At 40.9% G+C, this 22,954-nt stretch overlaps 1 protein-coding gene across 4 annotated transcripts in view; it reads right to left on the reverse strand.

The window, feature by feature from the left end:
• col12a1a (collagen, type XII, alpha 1a) overlaps positions 1-22,954 on the reverse strand; it is a 53,083-nt gene that overhangs the window by 24,304 nt on the left and 5,825 nt on the right. For 2 of the 4 annotated variants that reach the window (XM_026328058.1, XM_026328225.1), the window contains exons 5-33: positions 22,570-22,623; positions 21,084-21,347; positions 20,830-20,994; positions 20,472-20,645; positions 19,931-20,221; positions 19,189-19,791; positions 18,174-18,452; positions 17,818-18,093; positions 17,421-17,693; positions 12,703-12,972; positions 11,208-11,474; positions 10,811-11,003; positions 10,568-10,692; positions 8,928-9,077; positions 8,728-8,847; positions 8,414-8,578; positions 8,188-8,334; positions 7,761-7,900; positions 6,836-6,965; positions 5,875-6,020; positions 5,214-5,343; positions 4,948-5,084; positions 4,183-4,312; positions 3,955-4,094; positions 3,573-3,705; positions 3,346-3,369; positions 2,453-2,592; positions 365-494; positions 14-153 (exon numbers count right to left, since the gene is read on the reverse strand). In XM_026328058.1, the coding sequence (XP_026183843.1) occupies positions 14-153; positions 365-494; positions 2,453-2,592; positions 3,346-3,369; positions 3,573-3,705; positions 3,955-4,094; positions 4,183-4,312; positions 4,948-5,084; positions 5,214-5,343; positions 5,875-6,020; positions 6,836-6,965; positions 7,761-7,900; positions 8,188-8,334; positions 8,414-8,578; positions 8,728-8,847; positions 8,928-9,077; positions 10,568-10,692; positions 10,811-11,003; positions 11,208-11,474; positions 12,703-12,972; positions 17,421-17,693; positions 17,818-18,093; positions 18,174-18,452; positions 19,189-19,791; positions 19,931-20,221; positions 20,472-20,645; positions 20,830-20,994; positions 21,084-21,347; positions 22,570-22,623 (5,336 nt within the window). The remainder of the gene's footprint in view (positions 1-13; positions 154-364; positions 495-2,452; positions 2,593-3,345; positions 3,370-3,572; positions 3,706-3,954; positions 4,095-4,182; positions 4,313-4,947; positions 5,085-5,213; positions 5,344-5,874; positions 6,021-6,835; positions 6,966-7,760; positions 7,901-8,187; positions 8,335-8,413; positions 8,579-8,727; positions 8,848-8,927; positions 9,078-10,567; positions 10,693-10,810; positions 11,004-11,207; positions 11,475-12,702; positions 12,973-17,420; positions 17,694-17,817; positions 18,094-18,173; positions 18,453-19,188; positions 19,792-19,930; positions 20,222-20,471; positions 20,646-20,829; positions 20,995-21,083; positions 21,348-22,569; positions 22,624-22,954) is intronic. The other 2 variants (XM_026328142.1, XM_026328306.1) reach the window with 2 other exon arrangements.

Here is a 22,954-nt window from a genome sequence, read left to right on the forward strand (position 1 = left end):
TTTTCCGCCTTACCATCTCTTCTTCTCCTCCAGCTGCAGGGACATAAAAGACCCTATATTGACGCACGCTTCCCTCAGCAGGTTCCCATTGGACGTTCAAGGTACTGGTAGTGGGATCTGTAACTCTCAGGTTTCTAACACCACTCAAAGGCTCTGTGGAAGGAAGAAGGCACAATTCACTTACTACTGCACAAATATAACAATAGTAACATTATTATAGTTTTTAGTTTTTAGTACTTAAACATCTATAAGTGCTAATGCTCCCTGAGTGCACTACTTAATACCACATTACATCATATTATCTGTAGCCATTTATTATCAATACAGTAAACTTAGGGAGTACCCTAGGTTTAACACAGCTTACTGGTTTTTCCGAGGCCGGTAAGGTCACTACCGACTCCTCTGGGGTAGACAGCCACAACGCTGATGGAGTATTCAGTGTCAGGGGTCAGCTTGGTAAGCAAGACATTAGTCTTTTTCCCCCCAACCTGGGTCTAGTTAGGGAAGAATAAAAGTTAAGTGTTATTAGATGGCAGCTGGACTTGCTGGAGGTTCTTGAAGATGTCTTATCCAAGAGGCCTCTTTAGTTGTAATTAAATGGTGGGGTGTGCCAGGCATTTAACCTCTGTGGGGTTGTTACCACCTTGAGGGTTTATTGTAAGTGACTCTGTGATGGCTTACATAATGGCCAGGTGGAATAATGACCCACATCTGACCTCAACCACCCTCAAATGTTAATGACTCCAAAGAGGTTAAAGTCCTGGGATTCCCAACCAGTCTGTCACAACTGAAGAGGCTTCTCAGATGAAAGGTGAAAAATTGAAAAAAAAAGAACACTTTGAGTGCACTTGAGTGTAGAAAAAGTCCTCTACAAGAATAAGAACCCACTATGAGTTCCATAGTTATTTTTTATAACGATGTTTTTGCAGATTGTTAATGCAGAGCACAGACATAAATCTATATCTGTATCTGTATCTGTATCTATTGGGTTAAACTATAAGAAAAATGTGAATTTAGACATAATTCAAAGAGAGCTTTGTATGTATGTTTGCATCAGAAGTTGTACAATATATGATAATTCATATATAATTTCACTTGGCATAACAGTACTTTTCTTTTTCTCAGGTGCAAAATGTGTTTTAGAGATTTCCAAAAACAGACCTGTTGTCCCAGACAAAATAACTCCTTGGGCTAGCAATACGTGTTGAAATCCTGGCTTGGCTGGCTTTAGCCTGTCAGCGTCCAGTTTTCCTTCAACTTTTTAGCACGATATCACTCAGACAATCAGCGCAGCTACAATTCATCAGATAGTAAAAAGGAAAATATTCTATCTTGTGTAAGGACGAAGATAATTGGTCAACAAATAATCTGTGTAACACCAGCTGAGTTTAAGATGAATTTTGTACAAAATGTCTGGATAGCAAATGTTGGATGCTATTTGGGAAAACTGTGAACTAATAGGTTTGTGAACACAGCTGCTATTTGTCAAGAAAGCCTACAAGCACAGTGTAGATATGTGCTTAGGTATCACTTCACTCTCTCACCACAACTTTGCTTGAAATACCAGTCAGATGTGTTAAATTAACTTTTACAGCATTTCAATTTTATATTTCTCAAGCAAGTTCACAGAGGCCAAGCAGCAAGGATGAAATATTTTCACCAAAGTTGCTTGGAATATTTAATGCTGATTTAAGGAGTTGTTTCACATCAGTCTCCAATCTTGTGTATAAGTGTGTCCACAGGCACCATTTAGCACTCTTCCGTCACTTTTAAGTCTTGCTTGTGGAAGCAGTGAGAAATGTCTGACAGCAAATTGAAACCAAAAAAGTCGACTGTAATCCAGAAAAACCTTTGCACATTCGGTAAGGCAGCCAAAAATATGTGACCGGGGGAAACAGTCTGCAGTGTCAGGAAATACTGAGGCAAAACTAGGAAGGTTTTTGTATATATTAATGGACGAATCCAAACAACAGATTAAAAGGTCAGAGTCAAAATAAACTGAAATAATGTAATGCCATTGGGAGATGTTTAGATACACCATTATTGCTCAGAGGCAAAGCAACTTTGGAGAAAGAAACAAATTCACTGGCTGAGGTACCACAGTTTCTCTGGCTGAGTAATGACAGACTGAAGACCAGTTTAGAATACATTTTAAAATGTAGTACTACTAATAATATCTAACAAGTGTTATGCACATATGCAAATATGTAACCATTACTTCTGCAGGAAACTGATTCACATTTTCATCCTGAATAAATGTTTAATAGTATTTTCACATACACTGTAGTCCTGTGCTGCAATAGTCTTTTTTTCTTTTCATTTGTACTGTCTTTCTAACTATCTGAAATCCTTTTTATAGATAATGTTTACCTTGTTACTTGTGTTAGCAGTTGTTTTTTTTTTGTTTTTTTTTTTAAACAAGAACTCTATATGTTTTGGTTATGTTACTTACAGTCTGGCTCCTGCCTCCAGATGTTGGGACATAAGTGATCTTGTAGTTTTGGACTCGCCCTCCAGCTGGATTCCACCTGGCATTTAGAGTGGTGGTGGTTTCATTGAACACAACCAAGTCGGAAGGAGGTGCGTTCGGTGCTGAAAACACATACACGCTCGCATTTCACAATCTGTTGTATGAAGCAAGAGCAGTTTTCCCACAGATTTCCGCAAAAATGTCTTTTAAAGACACTGTCCTTGATACATTAGTCAGCATCTGTCAATCTTGGCCTTTAATGACATAATTTCTCTGCAAAATGTCAGCTAGTTTACTTCAGCATATCTTTACTAACTTTATGGCAACAGAAAGAATGTCTGGCACTGATTTGTAACAAGGACTGCAGCTTTAAAGAAGAAAGGACAATCCTCTGGGATTTGCCTTTTCTGTAGCAGGGATGGATTCTCTTGAAATCAGCAATGGATTGATGGCAAGATGATAATGGATGGACTAATAAATGCATGGATGAATTTGATGAATAGATGGATGGATGAATGAATAGATGATGGATGATAGAATGGGTTTCAAAAACAAGGATTCAGCTCCTTGTTTTCAACGGCATGCATGGTCTAAATCTATCATCAGCCTTTTTGTGTTTTCTTAAATGATTAAGAATATAATCATGAACAAGCTTGGGGATGAATGGCATGGACAATGAGACAAATGCAGACAAGGACAGACAAACACATACTAAAACCAGCTGCAACACCACTGGATGAGTTAAGGGTCTTGTTTGATGATGAAACGATTACTGTCCGATGAACGGCAGTACTGATGACTGATTGAAACAATAAGACATGCTGTCACCGCTTGAAAGAAAAAGCATCCTCTTGCTTTACCACAAATATACTTACTTGCAGGAACAACTTGCTTGGACACTATAGAGGCAGAAATAGAAAGGTATAATGGGCGTAACCCTTCATACAATATTTCGCTAAGCAAATTTCAAAGAGGTAAAAACAAAAGGTCAATCACTGCTCTAGCCTTTGGGCAAAATCCAACACAGATTCTGTGAAGCAACCAAATCAAAACAGCAGTGAGTGTGCAGTTGTCATCACAGAGCTGCTGGAGTGTATCTTACATGTTCTCTCAGTGCCCAACAAGTCCTCGCTCTCTGATTCATCTGGGTAGATTGCAGTTACAGACACATCATACGGTGTGTCTGGCTCCAAGTTCTCCAGGACGTGGGTTGTCTCATCATTGTTCAGAATGGCCTGATGAAGAAAACACAGCATGTGGGAAATTGCGTGACTAAAATTTTAGCCAATACAAACCACAGATAAGGAACACGAGATCCAATTATAATAGGATTGGTGCAAAAGTCTGTTTTTTAGATGTTCTGACTGCATCCACTTGAGGTCTTTTCCAAAGCCCTGCCAAAGTCCTTTCTGTGGGACTCATCAAGAAATACCTAGATGATTTATTAGAAATGTAAACATCCCAGACAGCTGTTTCTCTCTTACATATTGGAAGTTGGTCTCTCCCTTCTTAGTCCAGCCAATGCGATATAAAGCGACATCAGGGGCTCCATGCTGCCAGGTGGCCCTGAAGCTGGTCTGGGTAACTTCTGAGAATCTGAGGTTCTTTGGGGCAGGAACCACATCTACAGTGTACAGCAAGGGAAGTTATTTGTGATCTCTATTCCAGTAAGAAGTAGGCAAATGGGATCAGTGCCGGATTTTCATTCTTACCAGTGATGGCATTTCCGACCATTGCCTGTCCAGGTCCCGCATCGTAGATTGGAGTAACAGTCAGGGCATACTCAGTCTGAGAGATCAGGTTTTCCAATTGTTTGGTGGTTACACTTCCTCCCACTTCCAGCTGCAGAACACACATGCTTGTTAAATATTACTATGCTGAATCTAGAGTCTGAATATATAGACCTATATGAAGAATATCTGAAACTAAAAGGACCTTCTGATGTTTTCCCCTGCAGCTAAATGTTGCCAAGTCTTGCAAAACCTTCGTTCCATTCTTTGTGTGAGTTTCCAGGGACTCACTCAAAGCAATATGCACCTATTAAGATGGGTTGGAAGTAGCAATAGGCAGACTACCGAGTTTGCTGCTGTAGCTCAAGAACTCCCAAAAGAAGATATGCAACCATAAAGTATTTGTCCAACCCCCACCACCACAACCACCCTTTGTCCTCTGTAAGCCCAGTATGTTCTGATTGTTTCATAATCTTTTTACTGGACTCCAAAACATTCACTGATGTCCACCCAACCAGCTGCAGTCTCCATTATGTGGTTTAAGCCAATATTTAGAGGAATCAGAACAAAAATATAAAAAGGTCACGATCAAACCCAATGGCTGAAACAGAGAAAAATGTTATTGCAGATATGAGGAACCAGCAAAAGGAATAAGCCTTGAAAAATCATGAGCTACTAACATCCTGTTTACGTGTGTTTCACGGATGAGAAGAAAGAAACGCTAAACAGGATTGGAAGTAAACATACGTCTTTAGCATCCCCATCCTCAGGCTTGTAGGTGATGTGGTACTTGCGAACAGGACCAGGTGCAGCATCCCAGAAAAGCCTCATGGTGCTGTGGGTGACATCACGAACATTCAGCTTGCCTGCAGGTGGCAGGGGCACTGAATAGAAGACAGAAGGCCAGTGTTATTTTCAGGATAAGATGATATTTAAGCATAAATGAAGACAACACATAAAACCTAACAGCTGGAAACTGCCTGAATAAAACAAAAGAATCAGTAACTACATACAGGTGACTCCCTTCTTGGTCAGTGGTTCACTAGCCGATTCTCCATACAGAGCGAAGAGGGACAGTGTGTAGGCTGTGTTGGGGAATAACTTCACCAGCTGGACATCCGTTGTATCACCTCCCACCCTGAGCTGCAGCATAACCAGACCAAACAAACAACAGAAGTTCAGATGGGAAGTGGATGACAGGGAGTTCTCAGTGACACAGATAGAGACATTTGGATAACAACATTGGGAGGAATGTTCTTTTGTGGCATATCTCCTGAATGTGATTTAAACCCACTGGGTTTGACACCTCGTGAAAAACGGTGATGTTCCCTTGCCAGTGTGAGCTCATGGTTCACCCACCTCTACACTGACTAACAATGTTCCTCTGTGTTTTGTCTTTTGCCTTGTTTGCTGAATGGTGAGGCAAACACTGGTCGCTTTGTAAAATGCTATTTGAGAGCGTGACGTGCATTTTGTCAAAAACTGCTGACCATAGGTTGACGTGTTTGGTCACCTCTAAATGCATTTTAGTCCACCCAAACATATGTTTAGCATGCAAATTTAGCATGCGTGCTAAATTTGTCCTTGACAAATCTGTCATATCCAAAGCGGATTGGCTGTGTGCCCTTTGATTCAGTCACACTGTGGACTTACTGTTCTGTGAATTGCTCTTACCTCCTCCTCAGCGCTGGGCTGTGTACTATTGATGGCGCTGTAGAGCAGCATGTATCCAGTAGCTCCCTCCACATCTTCCCATCTCACCCGCATTGTGGTGGTCTGCTCGTCATAAATATCCATCTTCCTAACGGCAGTCAGCGGCACTGGATAAACAGGAAATGATGTTGAAAGTAAACAATTAGTAAATTTGCATAGAAATGTCCATTTTTTCTCAGTTTGTTTTAGAGTTTCTCTGGGTTATTTTGTATGTCATTCACACTATGTAAACTCAACAATGAGGGCTGTTTTATATGTGCTTTTATAGATACTATTAATCCTATTTAATCTCTGCTGTTCTAGAAATCACCAATAAAACAGCAATTAACCGCATCTTGAGTCAGTTTTGCACTTGAACCTCAGGGTAATTGTTTAAATTACCCTGAATTTGCTTCTAATTTACTATTGCTGTGTTTTTGTACTCCCATATGATTTTATAAACAAGACAAATATATACATATATAACTTTTAACACAGACAAAAGTAAAGATAATCCATAAAAGGGCAGAGACATGCTGAGAAATGCCAGGAATGGTAGTTTTATTAGTGCTTCAACGCTTCTGAGATTTGACAACATCATCCTGGTTACCTTTTAATGTTTGATTAATGGAGACCACACAGGAACTGAAGTCACCGGGGGCAGTAACCACATGTTATGCAACTGAGTAACAGAGATTCAGTAATGGTGGCTGACTCAAAGGGACTTTGCTATTCTAAAGGGCAGAAGTTGGTGTGCTCAAGAAGCTGCTGAAATTTAAACTTATGTACTTAAACACTCCCATTTATAGTGAGTTTCCCATAGCAGAAAAGTCGAATTGATTGAGAATATGTCTCTTTAAGCAAGTTCAGCATAATATTGTCACATCTAAAAACAGTTATCAGACACCATTCAGCCAATTTTTGTTAAACCCCAAAGACATACATGTGGTCTCAGTTCCTCGCAGTGGCTCACTGCTCTCCTCTCCCACCACGGAGTAGACGTTGACCAGGTACTCTGTCAGAGGGTTGAGTTTCTGGAGGACCACTGTGGTCTCAGTACCATCCACAAACACCTAATAACAGAGAGAATAGTTATGGCACAGAACCCAGCTAAAGTGCTAAGCTGTAAGACTCTTGATTATTTCTCTAATGTCTTTGGTACAAACATTGATTCATAAGTAAAACATTCATTGACGTTAGAATGTGTCCAGATACTTTATCCGAATTCTAGTGATTCTGTCATTATGTATAAATGTGGGAATGTATTTGTTGCAGTCTCACATGGTAGATCGGCAAGTGTAAGAGAAATGAGTTTTTGTATTTTTTTGTTTAGTACTAAAACAACGTTTGAAAAAGATAATTAAAATCCAGGAAATCCTCTGACAGATTTTGCTGACATAACTCTCCATATCCACAAACAATAATAAAACCTCACCCACTGTGTTCACTATTAAACAAAACTGTGAAAGCTGAACAAAAGCAAACATCTCCTATGTGTTATTAGATTTAGACTTGACAAGATCATCTATTCCACACTTCATGGAGCCAGCACACTGCTGGCTAACAGAGCTATCAACAATTAAGTCAATGTTTACTTACTAAAGCTCTAAACTGAGAATTGTGTGTTTTTGTTTCCTGGCCCTCTGTCAGATCATTTATGTAATTAGACACTCAAATTGCAAGAGGCCAAAACAAACTAGAGGTTGGAAATAGAACCTTTGAGTAGAGTTTTTCATTAGTATCACAAACAGGAGGCCAGAACACAATTAAACCATCATCCACTCAAAACCCCCACAGAGAGCTGAGCTACAATTTTGTGTATGACTGCGACAATCGAGATAGTTTTTAGTGTTTTAGGGCAAGTATACCTGTTGAGGGCGTCCTGACACAGTGAAGTACTCCACACGATACTTTTCCACTGGGCCGTCAGGGGCTGTCCAGGTGGCTCGGAAGGAGCTGTGAGTTACTTCCGATGTCACCAGGTTGGTCGGCGATCCGGGCGCTCCTCCTACATAAGCATATAAAGTTCGATGTGAACCATCACTGTGAACATAAGATGCTATGCAAAAGTATGCCTAATCTTTGCAATCACTGGTTTAGCATTAATTATTGGTGATTAGAGAGGTCTGTGATGTTCTACATTGTGTTAATACAGTTTGTCAGGTGTCTGAGATAGTAGCAGTATGTAGTGTATGGACTATGCAGTATGTAGTTATTATTAAAAGACAGCTATCCTTACAGATCAGTTTTGTTCACTTGGATCACTCAGACACTGATGTAAACTCATACTCATACCTGGTCCCTTGACACTATTACAGAGGTTGTCAGTAAGATTGTCTACAATGTCCAGCAGGAAGTAGAAGTCAGCCACATTGTACATGTGTATCTCATCGGGGTCAGAAGCAATGGACCTCAGCTCATTCTCATCAGCATTCTTCACACCTAAAGAAAACAAAGGTCAAGTCATAAATCACGTGTAATTCAGCAGTTTTACTTTATACAGGGTGTGATCTTTGCTTACCAATGGCATAAAGCTCAATGCCCTGATCACGCAAGTTCTGAGAATTTACAGTGACCTCATCCTGGGATTTCCCGTCAGTGATCAAAACCCCAATCTTTCGAGAATTGGGTCGCATCCCAACATTATCTTTGAAATTATTCTGGAGGATGTAGTTCAAAGCCAGACCTGCAATGAAGACATCAAACTGCATTTATAATCCTGATTTCATGCTGAATCAAAGACAAACATAAACGGATAAACTGGTAAAATTTTAGTCACCCGATCTACAATTTTCCACCAAAGAAGAAGCAAAACAAAGGAACAGATTGATGTACCAGTCATGGTGTTTCCTCCTTTGTAGGGCAGGTTAGCCACAGCTTCCAAGAGTGATTCACGGGTTTTATGAGTATCCAAATGCCATTCAGTCTTGGGGTCTCCACTGTACTGAGCAAGACCTGAAGATACCACACATTAGAACAACTCAGAAAGATCATTGTGCTATTATTAGTAATAACCAGATTTCCTGTAGACCCACCAATTTGGACTCTTTCAGGGCCAATGTCAAAGACTGCCACCATACGAGTGATGAAGGCACGAATGGTCTTGAAGTTGAGACGTCCAATGCTCCAAGAGCCGTCAACCAGCAGCACAATATCAGCTTGTGCAGTGGTCCTACACACCACATCTGAGAGGGCAGATGTCATTGTGTCATATACTTCAAATGAAAAGTACTTCTGTTATTTCTACAAAATAGTGAATGCAATTCATTATAATGATGTAAAGGTTGTTGAAGAAACACAGGAGTAAAAGGAAAGAAGGAAAGAAAAGTTTATGACAAAAAATTTAGCTTTAGAAAAGGAAACAAAAACAATTTCCAGGATGCTAAACAAACATCTCCAGCAGCAAAGCATTCTTTACTTTTCTTCCGATTATTTATTTATTTTTTTATCAAAGAACTTCGATTTCCCAGAAGTTATAATTATTATCTTCTTGCGTTGTTTCGCTTTGAGGCAGCTTTTCCACTCAGTTGTTCTTTTTGGATCCAAGTCAGGTGAAAACAGCTTTAATGGCCCATGACATATCAAAGGCCTCCACTGGTGAAATTACTGTGCCTTCCAGAGCAACACAGTAGTTTTCAGATCCTGTTTTCCAAACAGCTGTGTGAAGACAAGGAAGGTATCGGATCCTTGGCACCTAAAAGAATGCTGCAGATGTGCAGTACTAACTGCCACTGTCTGCAACTAAAAACAGGTTATATATTTTTGATTTACACATCGGTTTGCTCACACGGAAAACCCCAACCCAACCCACACAACAGACAGCCAGCTATTAGCCTACATTGACAGCAACAAGGTGAATACAGACGGAGGCTGCAGAGGTACACACAGTATCACCAGCAAATCACTCCGTTACGAAAAATTAAGAAGTACTGGATATCTGAAACATGTTAAAACAGTTGTGTTGGATGAAATGCAAAAATGAACTGAACCTGTAACTTTCTTTGCCCTAACACTCTGTCGGTTTGTTCAGGACTAACGGTTGTCTGGCTAAGTGGGGTTGTCTCAGCTCTTCTACGTTCACTTTTGAAGCTGCAAGCTGAATCTTCTTGTCCTTGTCTTGTCCTCACTTCTAGGACTAGACTTGCAGCTGAGCGGTCAAGCTGACCTTTCTAGTTCCTTCTAGCAAACACAATTTTCCTCTTTTCATATACGCACTGCTTGCTTCGCTCTGACTCATGAAGTAGTAAAACATTTTATAACTATCAACAGATTATACACATACTGCCTTGAATGTAAACTGGCTGGACTTGTACTAGAAATAAAATGCGGAAACCCAAAGTGACACCATGAAGAAAGGAAGAAAGGGGCAGACAGATGGAACTGTGCTGATTTGTTTCGTGAGACTTTGAGGAAAAGCACTTAAAGAAATACTTCAGCTTTTATGGGGCTTAGGCTTTTTTCCTTTTCCTTTCAAAATGTATAATGAGATACAGTTTACAATGACAGAGACATAACATACTGGAGACATTCCCTTGAAGGTGATGACAGGTACAGTAAGCGAAAGGCTAAAGCCTTTTCAGCTGTTTATGTCCTAATTATCTATAGTATACAACATCATTCTTCTGCTATTTTGTCTTATATATACATATGTGGGTCTTGTATTATGTAGCTTTACCTGGTGTCACAAAAGGCGGGGGCTCAGGTGCATCAGAAAGAGTTGTTTTCTCCTCTCCAGCCAATGGCATACTCTCTCCTCCATCAAACATACCAAACACATTCACTGTGTATTTGGTCCCAGCTCTGTAGACCAAAAAAAAGTTGTATGTACATGATATAATGGGGAATATTCTTCAAAGTTAGGACATTGTAATGTCAAGACCCAAAAGAATAAAAATGAGAAATCAGCCTGAAGACACACCTGAGCTCCTCTAGCACCACAGTATTGTCATAGGGGCCAACCTGAAGCTCTCCCAGGTCAATGTCTTCCCCTACAGGGTGGAAAGTGACTTTGTAGCCCTTAACATCACCAGGAGCATGGTCCCAGGTTACACGGAAGCTGGTCCTGGTAGGTTCTGAAGTTTGGAGGTTTCTAGGACCTTTGTAAGGTGTCACTGGAGAGGAGAGAAATGTATAGACTGATTAAATGGGATGGTGGTGCATAGTTGCATAAAAGCTAACTCTCAACTCTATACAAAAACATATATTTATTTTAATATTGCTGTTGTCATTAAGAATGAGATGGTCATGAGGTGTCTTTTCCTAAATTTAGCAGATACAGCAGCATTTGTGGTGTGGTGAATGACTGATCAACGTACATGTTGTTCCCACGCCTTGCCTCAATTTGCCTTCTCCAGTGCGGTAGACAGGCACAACAGTGATGTCGTAAGTAGTGAGGGGAGTAAGGCGTCTCAGCACAGTGGCGTAACTGTCACCGGGCACCTTGGCTGCTAGCTGGCGCCCTCCTGTCTGGGGTTTGTAGGTAACACGGTAGTTTACCACTGGTCCAGGCGCTGGTTGCCATGTCACCTTCATGCTTTTCTCCGTTTCATCTGAGACTACAATAGCTCTGGCAGCAGCTGAGACTTTAAGGACAGCAAAAAGAGCAGCAGTTAAAATGAATAGATGATGAATAGATGTTGTGAGGCAAAATGCAGACTTTTGGTCCTATTCTGATGGGAACCTGTGCTAAATTTGTACTTAGCCACCTATGTTTCCAATATACTTTTGGAAATATAAACAGTATGGCTTTCCTGCTGTTAAGTAAACTAAACAGTAACATGCTTGGCCACCTCACAGTCTTTTGTGCTCATTTTCCACATAGGTGTGAATAAAGCCTCACCCAAATATTTCTAATTTTCAAAGATATCCTCCTGAGACCCAGCCCACTGACTTGTGTCCTTTGTAGTGGACAGTTTGTTCACATCCAAATGGTCCTATGGTCCACTACAGTGGACATGCTATAAAATTAAAAATAAAAATAAATTTAAAAAAGTCTAAATTGTAACATGTTTTTTTAACCAAAAATAGATAGGAAAACAAAAAACAAGAAATTGGAAAACACTTATTTTCCTTGGTTCTCAGGAGGATATACATTAAACAAGCCCAAATTTACATGATTGATCATGTTTAGTTGATGGGTTTGGGAGCTAGGTTTAACATCTTGTGAATTTTAGTAAATGCATGTCTCTCATTTTTCCATGAACTGTCCATAGACTAAGACAGCTTTCTTATATGGAAAATAAGAAGGCAGGAAGGGCAAGTGTGAATCGTCAGAGGTTTCAGAACAAGCTGAGGAAAATACTGAGAACGCTTTACTTCAGATGGAGAATTTTTATTAAGGGAAAAAAGCAGCACATCCAAGTTTGCCATGTGTGGCTGAGCCCAACAAGGCTTGTGATTTGTGCAGAAAAAGCGAGCAACAGATATTGTCTGCACAGTAAAAGAAGGAATGATGAAGTGAATATTTAAGTCTACAAAGCTTTCTCATGGCTGTGTTTTGTGCGTAAGCCACCCTTCATGCTTGCCAGAATCAATAAACACTAATGATGGTTGGAAATATTTTTCCTTGAGCACATTCCATTTCACTAACTGGTGGACAAATCCCTTCCGAAATAGTGTGAGTTTCTGTCCAAAGTGCTTTTCTTATCCAAGCAGGACTGTAGCCTAATAAGGAATAGGCCGCTGTCCCATGAAAAGTGGATGCAGTTGTGCTGGACATAGCATCACCTCTGTTCAGAAAAATGACATACATGCATACAAGAAGAGAGGTAATAAATAAGGGAATACGATTAAGGAACTAAAGTAACTTACCATCTGTGGTTTCCTCTCCAACCAGTGGCTGGCCCTCGCCATGTCCATAGCCAGCAAACACAGAGACCTGGTAACGTGTCTCTGGGGTGAGACCCTCCAGGACTGTGGTCGTGGTGTCACCTGGTATTGTCTTTTCCCCAGTCTCTTCACTGAACAGAGACTTCCACCTGATCCGGTACAGACGAACATTACCCGGGGCCGCAGTCCAAGACGCAACAAAGCTGGTGTCAGTGACATCTTTGGTCACCAAGTCTCTGGGTGAACCAAGCTCTGCAGAAAAAAGAAAAGGAACATCTTGAGAAACATCTTGAGGTGAATGTACTACAACAGACTGTACGCAGTGGGTATGGATGTAGAAGTGTAGATTAACATTTGTTTACTTAAACACATGTCTCGGTATTTTGTCTCATTTATTTCAGTGAGATACATAAAAATTATCCTCAGATGATGGTGTTAACACTAAGTTACTTCACAGTGCTCCAGCCCAGTGAAGGCTTTATCCAGGCAGTGCTGACTTCTAATGCATACAGTACATATGGAGGTTTAAGGAAGTGAGCAAGACACAAAATGAACTCCCTCATTCTCTGATTGAACAACCGGATTTTCTCTTTTAAAAATCAGAGATTGCTGGAAAAATCTCTGCAAAACTAATTTTACATTCTTGGTGCCTCTACCAGCAGTGTTTTTACTTTCCAAACAGAAGACACCGGATCCAAAAAAGTGTATTTTCTACAATTGCAGATGTTGCGTTCTCCCATCCACTCCTTCACTCTTCACTCACTTTTCCTGAGACATCATCACTAAAGGAGACAGGCATGAAAAAAAAAAAGAGTGGAGGGAATTTGTGGTGGTGTTTCTTGATGAGCAGACAGCACATGCTTGGCGGACAGGGATACCCAAGGTCAGAAGGATTTTCCACCCTCAAGTCTGGCTGTCATATAGATGAGGCTGTAGGAGGATAGGCTGCCTGCCAGAACCTCCTACACACACTCCTCATTGAGGAGCAGAGCAGAGCAGCTGGGTGGTCTCTCCAGCAAATTTCATTCAGCAAACCTCACCAAATGAGGTTTTTTTTTTTTTTTTTTAAAAAAGCCTATTGCAATGAGATACAACTGAAGTTACCACTAGTGCTATGCAGGACCATTTGGAACCATGCTGCAGAAATGGCAGGCACCATGATTTCTCCTCAGCATCAGTTTATTACAGAAAGATTGGAAACTGATCTGAAACAAAAGTAAAAGCAGCCGCCATGTCTGCCAGCCACAGAAATTTGTACCCTGAGAAGAAGAAATCCAGAATTTGGAGGACCATGAAAACAATGTTGGGACACTTATAAATGCCCAGATCATTCCAGCAAAAGATTTTTCCTTGCCAAGCAAAGAGAAAAGAGTGAACTGGATTGACTTTTCTGGTTGTGTGTAAACCCAGAACAAAAAGGGTCACAATATAATGACTTTTTCATGCACTGGCTCACTTTTTCATCAGTGCTTGCAGAGCAGTCGTAGAGAAGTATGCCGTTTTGTTTGTGCCATATTCCTGAGCACACAGCTGGCCATTTTGAGCACATAAAAATGTTTTCTTCTTGCACACAAATTATATTTTATAGAGAAATTATATCCAGCTAAAATTATATTCTATTCCCATTAGTAAACTCTGTGGCTCAGATCTCTCAAAGTCTCACTCTCACGCTTTCTCAACATCTTGTCTCTGTGCGTGTTCAGCTCTGTCTGTACAGTCACTCAACACTGCCAAAAAAAAAAGAGTAGGTTAATTCTGATTTGTCGTTTCTTCGTTCAGTCCAGGAAGCAAAGTGAAACATTGTCACTTGTTTTTTGAGTCAAACTGGGATTTAAAAAAAACACATTTTTATTTTCGAATAAAATTCAGGGATATCACGGCTTTAGTCATCCACCTGTTTTCTCCTTTTTGAAGTATTGTTTTGAGAAACAACGAATCAGAATCAATTTTCTCTCCAAATATTTTTTTCTGTTTTGCCATAGTTGAGCAAACAGGCAAAGAGAGCACTCCAAATGTCCACATGCCACAGAGAAGAGGCCACTCCAAGAGGCAGAGTACACATACACCAAGCACACAGCCCACAATTGCAGCAAAAGCTCTGGTTTTCTTACAATTTATCTCTTTGCAAAATGTTAGTGACACAAGCAGTATGTATACATCCTGCTACATCTCAAGTTTCTTTCACAACCCCTGAACTGCAGAAAACGACTCCCAAACTAAGACCTTGGACAAGGCAGATCACAAATTCACATTAAAGCCTCACCTACCTCCCTGGAAAACCACACATGACACAACTCAAGATCATCAAAAAGAATTCCTGCAGGGCATGTGCTGACATAACCTTCACATCTGCAGCCAAACACGTCTAAAGCTTGAAAATATAAATGACTGTACTTTTGAAAAAAAAAAACAAAAAAAAACAGCAGTGCCAGGGGGCAGGGAGAATGTACAGGAATCACTCCCATCTCATGCTTTGAAAATTAATTGAACTAATGATTTTATGTGGTTGTTAGATTCCTCACTCCATTAGGCCATTATATAGCAATATGCACAACCTTCGTAATGGAGTATAGTAGTTATAAGTGTTTTTATTTTGAATAAAGATCTTAAGAGAACCAAGGAAGTCCTGTATTACTCAGTCATGCTTATTCTGTAAACTTCCTCTAAAATCATGGCAGGAAATATATAATTCCTTCAAATTACCATCTCAGCACTGGCACCCCACTTCAAACTTCCTGTACTTTATTAATTTTGGTTCACTAAGACATAGATTGGAGCCACAAATATGAAGCTTTCAGTGTCTGTGCACCAAGGTTGCCTGTCTCTGGCCTTTTACCTCAAAGGACCTTTAGACTGCTGGATTAAAAAGTCTGCCAGTACCTCTAAAAGAGCCTGGCACTTCCTAAACCTTCCCACCTGCACCAGTTAAAGAGGAAATTAACCCAAGGTGCTATAGTTTTACCCGGTGCTGCGCTACATTGCAGTCCCTCTGGCACATGTGAAAACATCTGCAATGTCATGCAAGTCATTTGCTATTTTAGGGATGGGCACAATGGCTGCTTCAGGGACTGAACATATGACCTCTCCTTTACAGGATGACCTTGTAATCCATCAGGCCACCCTAAAGCATTCACCTTCACATTTTGAAGTGCCATTTTTTCTACTCATCCTCACCCTCTCTCTGCCTTTGCCTGTCCTTTGACCCACACCCTGGAGGAACATGAACAGACAGTTCTCCAGAAACAGACAGACAGCTCACACCATTTTCAGGATCCTCTTAGGTAACATCTTCCACATAGTGGAAAAAACTCCCTCTTCTTAAGTAAATAGTTTTGCCATGTTTATGTGTAATATCCACATTTGGGATATTCATCCAAGCATTCCCTATAACACCATATTTGTCCTCTTTCTGACTCATTTCAGGATGTTATAATTCTGTCCTACTCAGAACTTCTGTATTGGCTATCATCCACCATAGGCCACAAGGGACTGCTTTGTGCGATCCCCTGTCTTCCAGCTCTCCCCCACACAGACTTCACAGAGAGGGTCACTCAAAGTGAGTGGCACTCAAAACAATGAGATCAGTGTTGAGCCATGCTGACGCCATGACAGCTTAAAAGAGATGGCTAAACAAAATGCTTTGTCATGGAGCTTTTTCCTGTGGGGGTGTGTGGCTGATGACAGCACAGATTTGACCTGTGGAAACTAACTCTGTAATCAAAACCAAACCCTTTGGTCAATGTGGGAAAAGAAGAAAAAAGAGCAAGACACAGTGAAAAAAAAAAAATTAAATCCACCTCTTTCAAAGTCTTGCACTTATCTTGAGCACTTTGCTGTTCTCATCCAGACACACAAAATTTGCCCCAGTCATAGCTTTGAAGCCACAATCACTCTGATCTTTAAACACAGAGGTTACCAAAAACCCTTTTATGCAGTGCAGCATATTGGGGCAAATACCTTAAAATTAATGCCAAACCATGGTTGTTTATTATTTTATCAGGTACATAGTAATACAGTATCTGAGCTTTATTATAAAATACTCTTCATATGTCCTGTAAACCACAATAAAACAGCAATAAATCATATGCTACAGACAGACCAAGCTGTAAAGGTATTACTAGACAGGCATATGCCTGTCAAAGTCTGTTCCAAGCCATACCATAAGTTTTTTAGGTTTATAAGCATCCGTGACACATTTCCACCTCACTGCCTTCATGGGCAGCAAAGCCACCCTAGCTTACAGTGCGTGCTAACAGAAGTAATCAAGTGCCACATTCCTACCTTTTCCCCTTTAACCACAGGCCATATACTCAGCCAACCTTGAAAACTAAAAGCACAACTTCCTTAATTTCGATGCAGTCGGCTGTGATAAATACCAGATTTTTCCCGCAGGTGACAAAGTTGTGTGAGGGACTTGGGGAGAGACAAAGTAATTTTAGCAGTTTTACACCACGCAAGACTACAAATACTACCCAACATTATTTCCCTAAATGTGCGTGCCTAAATCTCTATGGTGTCTTGCCTCTTGAAAAGCCGCTAAAGACAATCGTGCATTTGTCTTTTAAGCAGTCCTCATTGGCTGAGCTCACAGCTACAAAGAAGAAGCTTCACAGTTCTGTCATGCGGTCACCACTGAAGAAATCTTACCATGAATACAAAGGTTTCAAATTAGACATTAGCAATGTGATCTTCTCCCTTACCTTCTAAGGTGGTTCCTGTGCCCAGAAGCGGATCACCCAGACCAGAGGAATAGCGAGCACTAACAAAGAGCTCATATTCAGTGGCTGGTTGGAGGTTCTTCAGCAAAGCCTGGGTAGTATCGCCTTTGACAGATATCTCCTTCCTGTCACCGCCCTCAGCAGGTTTATAGGCAATGCGGTACTGATTGACATTTCCTGGAGCAGCCTGCCATGCCAGTTTCATAGTGGATATGGTCTCATTGAAGACACGAAGGTCACGAGGGGAGCCACGAGCTAAATCCAAGCAAAAATGAATCAGACACTAATTCTTAATCATAGTGCAGAAGCTAAAATTCCCATCAGTATTTTCCACTTGCTAATAAGAAATCACTAATAATCAGTAGCTTTCCAAACTCACCTTCCTTAGTGGTACCATCCACTTCCATCTCGTTTCCTATGCCTGTTGCGTACTCGGCAGAGACAGACACACGGTAGACGGTAATAGGGAAAAGCTCCTGGAGAACGATGGTAGTCTCCGCTCCAATGGTCTGGGCCTCCAGTATCTCCCCAGCACCACTCAGTGGAACATATGACAGGCGATACCTGATCACTGAACCTGGAGCAGGTTGCCATGACACCCTAAAACTGTTTGTTGTCTCCTCTGTAACTCGTAGGTTTCGTACAGTCCCTTTCTCTGTAAAACAAAAGATTGTTATAGAAGCTAAAAGGTCTCCTTTTGATGACTTTAGTAGAATTGGATCACATCTGTCTTACCTTCGAGAGTGGTCTCTTCACCAGTCAAAGGGAAACTGTCTCCTCTGTCGTACTGAGCAAACACGTTGACTTCGTAGGCGGTGAGGGGATACAGGTGGGGCAGAACGGCGGTGGTGGTATCACCAGGTACTGCCAATGTAATGTAGTCTCCAGTAACATCTTCAGCCTTGCGGAAACGCACTAAGTAAGACAGGACCTGGACAGAAGGAGGCGTCCAGGTGGTACGGAAGCTTCTGGAGGTAATCTCAGAGAAACGCAAGTCTCTGGGTGGAAGCAGGCCTGAAAACCAAAGATTATTTGTTAGGAGCGACTGTCATTACATATGATGACATACAATGCTATGATTATATACTATAAACCTACGGTTTATTGGGCAAGGGTTCCTATGTTTTCTTTCATTCTCCTCTCTGACCTTTGCCTTAGCCATCAGCATTACCTTCAGTTTCTGCGACAATCAAAGCAGTATAACCTTGTTCAGCTAACAATGTGAAAGAAATTAAATAGCCAAGCAATGAATGCTATACCCACTAATTGCTGTGTGTTCTGGGACTGCAAGCTTCAGTATCAATACGCCTAGTGTGTGGTGTGATGTCATTTTACCACTGCATGGAACAGACACAGCTCTTTTCTGTCTCAGAACTAGAGTGGTCTTGTGAATCTAAATCATGGTGCTAAGTGATTTTAAAAAATGGCATGATAGAGCTCATTAAAGACGGTTTGGTGATGACTGCCAAGCTGCAGTCAAGTGAATTGATTAAATGTTGCCTGTGCCTTGCCTGACAGCAATTTACACCGTATTATAATGCTTTGTTGTGCTTTTCCTGATTCAACTGGCTTCTTGCCCTTAAACCAATCTAATAAAGATGAGGCCAAATGCCTGTCAGTTGCTTGGAGTGTGTAATAAGCATGGCTCAATATGAAGATACTGATACACTTATCAAATAGTCATCTACAACATATCATGTGGCTGCACTCCAAGTCACATTTGGCATGTCAAGATATTTTATCCTCTTACTTCTCTTCTTGATGTTGAGCAGCTCCTGTTCAATCCTCAGACAGATGGACTGAGTCAGCTCCTTGGAGATCCTCTGGAAGGCATCAAAGTCTTCCACCTCATAGACATGGGTTTCTACTGGGGTATTAGCAATGGCCTCTAGCTCAGACCTCACTGCGTCCTTCACACCAACAGCAAAGATCTCCACATCAATATTCCTCAGGTTGGTTGCTGCATTCTTAAAAGAGTCTGATGACTTTCCGTCTGTGATCAGGACCATGACACGGGGAACATTTTGTCTTGCCCCTCTGGCAGGGATAAAGATCTTCTCCCTGACATAGGTCATAGCCTTGCCAGTGTTAGTGGAGCCTCCACGGTAGGGAAAGTTGCGTACAGCTTTGACAACAGCGTTGATGTCGTGGTGAGTGTTGAGGGCAAACTCAGTATGTGGATCACGACTGTACTGAACCAAGCTAATCTGGACTTTATTGGGCCCAATGTCAAAGGAGTTGACCAGAACCTCCAAGAAGGCACGGACTTTGGCAAAGTTTTGTAATCCAATACTGTATGAGCCATCAACCAGCAGGACCACATCAGCCTGCACATCCACTCCCAGAGAACACTCTTTAAAAAAGATAGAAAATCATAGGTTATCCCAAAGCCTTGTATGGCTCCCATGACGAAACAGAAGGTAAAGAGTGGGGACTTTTACAGTATATCTGACCTCCAAACAGACAAGGACATGTATGGCTTTTCACCTTACCTGTTGACACCTTGACAGGCTGGGTCTTCTCCATGGCCATGATGGGTTCACTGGGTGTTAGACCTTTGAGGGCATACAAGCTGATCTCATACTCAGTTTCAGGGGAAAGGTCACGGACATTAATGGAGGTCTGAGTGGGCCCCGTGTACAGCTCTTGGCGTTTCATTCCAGCAAGCATGGGAATGAGGGTGAGTTTGTAGCCTGTGACATCACCCAAGGAAGCATCCCACATCACTCTCATTGACTTAGATGCGATTTCTGTGACCTGCAGATTAGAGGCTGGCTCCACCACTGAGGGAAAAAAATCGGAATAGATGAGAAAATGTTCAATTGGAGAAATAATACATTTGAATGTCTATATATATATATATATATAGATATATATATATTATAATATATAACTATATATATGTATTATAAAATTTTAAATGTTGCTAGGCTGTGAGTCAACACTGACAGCACTTCCTATTAGGACCATGTCATATTAAAACCATAGAACCCTGTATATTGTAGCCCTTTTTGAGTAGATCCTTTGACTTACTTTCTTCTCCGCTGACCAGAGAGCTGAGCTGCTCATCAACACCGGAGCACACCTCTGTAATGATCTTTTTCTGTACCTCTTGGATCATGTCGAAGTTGGGAACATTGTACACATGTTTGTTATAAGGTGTGGAGGCCATTTCCCTAAGCTCTTCTTCATCTGCTCCTTTGATGCCTGAGTGGGAAAATATGAAGTACAACATCAACTCATCTGAATTTTTCACATGTTAGAAATAAAAACACAGAAAGTCAAATATGGATCTTACAACAACAAAATGGAAATCAAATGGGTTCCAAAAGCTGGAGAACATTCAAATGGGAAAGCACAGTTCAATAAAACACCTAATAATAAACCATACCCAGGACAAATATTTCCACTCCAATGTTCCTAAGTCTTCTAGCATGCTCTTCCACTGGGTCCTGGGATTTTCCATCTGTGATGATCATGGCTATCTTTGGAAAAGCTTTCCTGGATCCAGCTGCTTCCGTGAAAATATTTTTCAGCAGATAGTCTATGGCATCACCTTTAAGACAGAAAAGCATGTGTAAGTGTGTTTTTGAATATTTGTGACAAAGTCTCATAATTGACAACTTTTTTATCTTTTTACCCTACCTGTCATGGTATTTCCTCCTTTGTATGGCAGGGATTGGATGGCTTGGAGCAGTTCCCCTCTTTTGGTGTAACGGGTGAGGGGGAACTCCGTGCGGGTGTCTGTGCTGTACTGAACCACGCCCACCCGAGTCTTGTCCTCACCGATGTCAAAAGCCCCCGCTAGGGCGGCGATGAAACTGCGGATGTGCTTAAAGTTCTCCCTGCCCACACTCCATGAGCCGTCCACCAGAAAAACCAAGTCTGCTACTGCACTGACTGAGCACTCTGGGAAAAGACAACAGAGAATTAAGACAGCCAGTCAGCAAGAGTACCAGTTAAAAATTGTATAACACATTTTGATATATTTAGATTTGGAACAGTTTGGATTTTACTAGTGGTTAATAATGGTTGTAAAAATTTCAAATGCAGGAAAAACATACATTTTGTCTCAAACCAATTTCCAAGCCAGACATGTTCTAAAAAGGTGTACAGCAACATCTTGGCCTTGGAACAATATTTTTACATTGGCTAATTCTTCTTCTGTCTTTCTAAATAAAATCAAATGCTTGACAGTTAGTTGGATGGCTCAGAGATATGCATTCTGACATCAAAGAAAAGTACCAGCCAGTGCCAAAGCCCAAGCAGGCAGGGCCATAAATGTGGCTTTACAGGCAAGATGTCCAGAGGTTCCACCGGCAGTGTTCACTTTTTTATTTTGAAATCCTATGCGGTTTTAAATCATAGATGGAATTTGCTGGAACATTTGAGATGACTCTATTGAAGACTTGGCACATCTTATATGGATGGACTTTAATCCTCGTTCCCATAGGCCCCATTGACTCTAAATTCTGCTCATCAAATGTCACAAACCTTGTGCTTAAAAGGAAATATTTCTTTCTTGAAATTCCCTGACCTAAAGCTGAAAATAATAGTGTAAAAATAGGGCTTTGGCCAAACAATTTGGGTGTACTTTGGGTGGAAAGGCAATCTAAGTACTTCACAATGAATAAGGGTTGGGAGAATCTAGAAGTGCGTGTACGTTTTCAATCATCAGATGTTGGAAAAATTGTCCACAAAGCTAGGTCTCATGCGGCAAGCAGAAGACAGTTCAAAAAAAGGACATTTTGAATCTGAACAGTTTAAAGGATTGATTCTAGGTGGTAAAATGAATGGCTCATTACTTGTCAACCCCCTTCTTCTCTCTCTCCAATCCATGATGCATAACAGATTCCTTGTCTCCCAACTTCAAGCCTTCCTTTTTTCTTGATGTGCCAACTGGTTTCAATTAAAAGAACCAAAGTGAGCCTCCCCAGTCACCATCAGTACCTTGTCTGCTTATCCTATGACAACCCCAGCAGAAAGTAAAATGTACTCCTGACCAAATTATTCCATGGGAATTTTTTTTTTAGGATGACAGTCGTGAAGGGAAAAATATACAACGAAAAAAAAAAAATTGGAAAGCCAGAGCTGTTCAGGTTTTGGTTGAGACTACAGTAAACACACTCACTGATTGCATCTGACTGTGGCCTCCTGACTCGTTCACTGGTGTTACTGGACTGGACTGAAACACAGGAAACATTTGGTGAGTTAGCACTGCACATTGCCACCCCTGTCTCACTGCATGCTTTTTCACAGCGGAAAAAGGCAAGAAAATCAACACATCATAAAAGCTGGTCGACAGAATCAAAACCACAAGCTCACAAACACATATCTTTATGCTGCATTAGCTGTAAACAGAGAGCAATTCAAAAGGCAGTAAACAGATGTGATTTCTCCCCACTTTCCTAAATCCAATGTGGTTAGATGAAAATGCTGCACAGGATAATTTATTACAAATGATTCAAATTTAATTGCATTTACAACTTCAGAATATGATACTTGTGCAGTAATAC

This window comes from Mastacembelus armatus, chromosome 22 (assembly GCF_900324485.2).
Source record: "Mastacembelus armatus chromosome 22, fMasArm1.2, whole genome shotgun sequence".
Taxonomy (NCBI): Eukaryota; Metazoa; Chordata; class Actinopteri; order Synbranchiformes; family Mastacembelidae; genus Mastacembelus; species Mastacembelus armatus.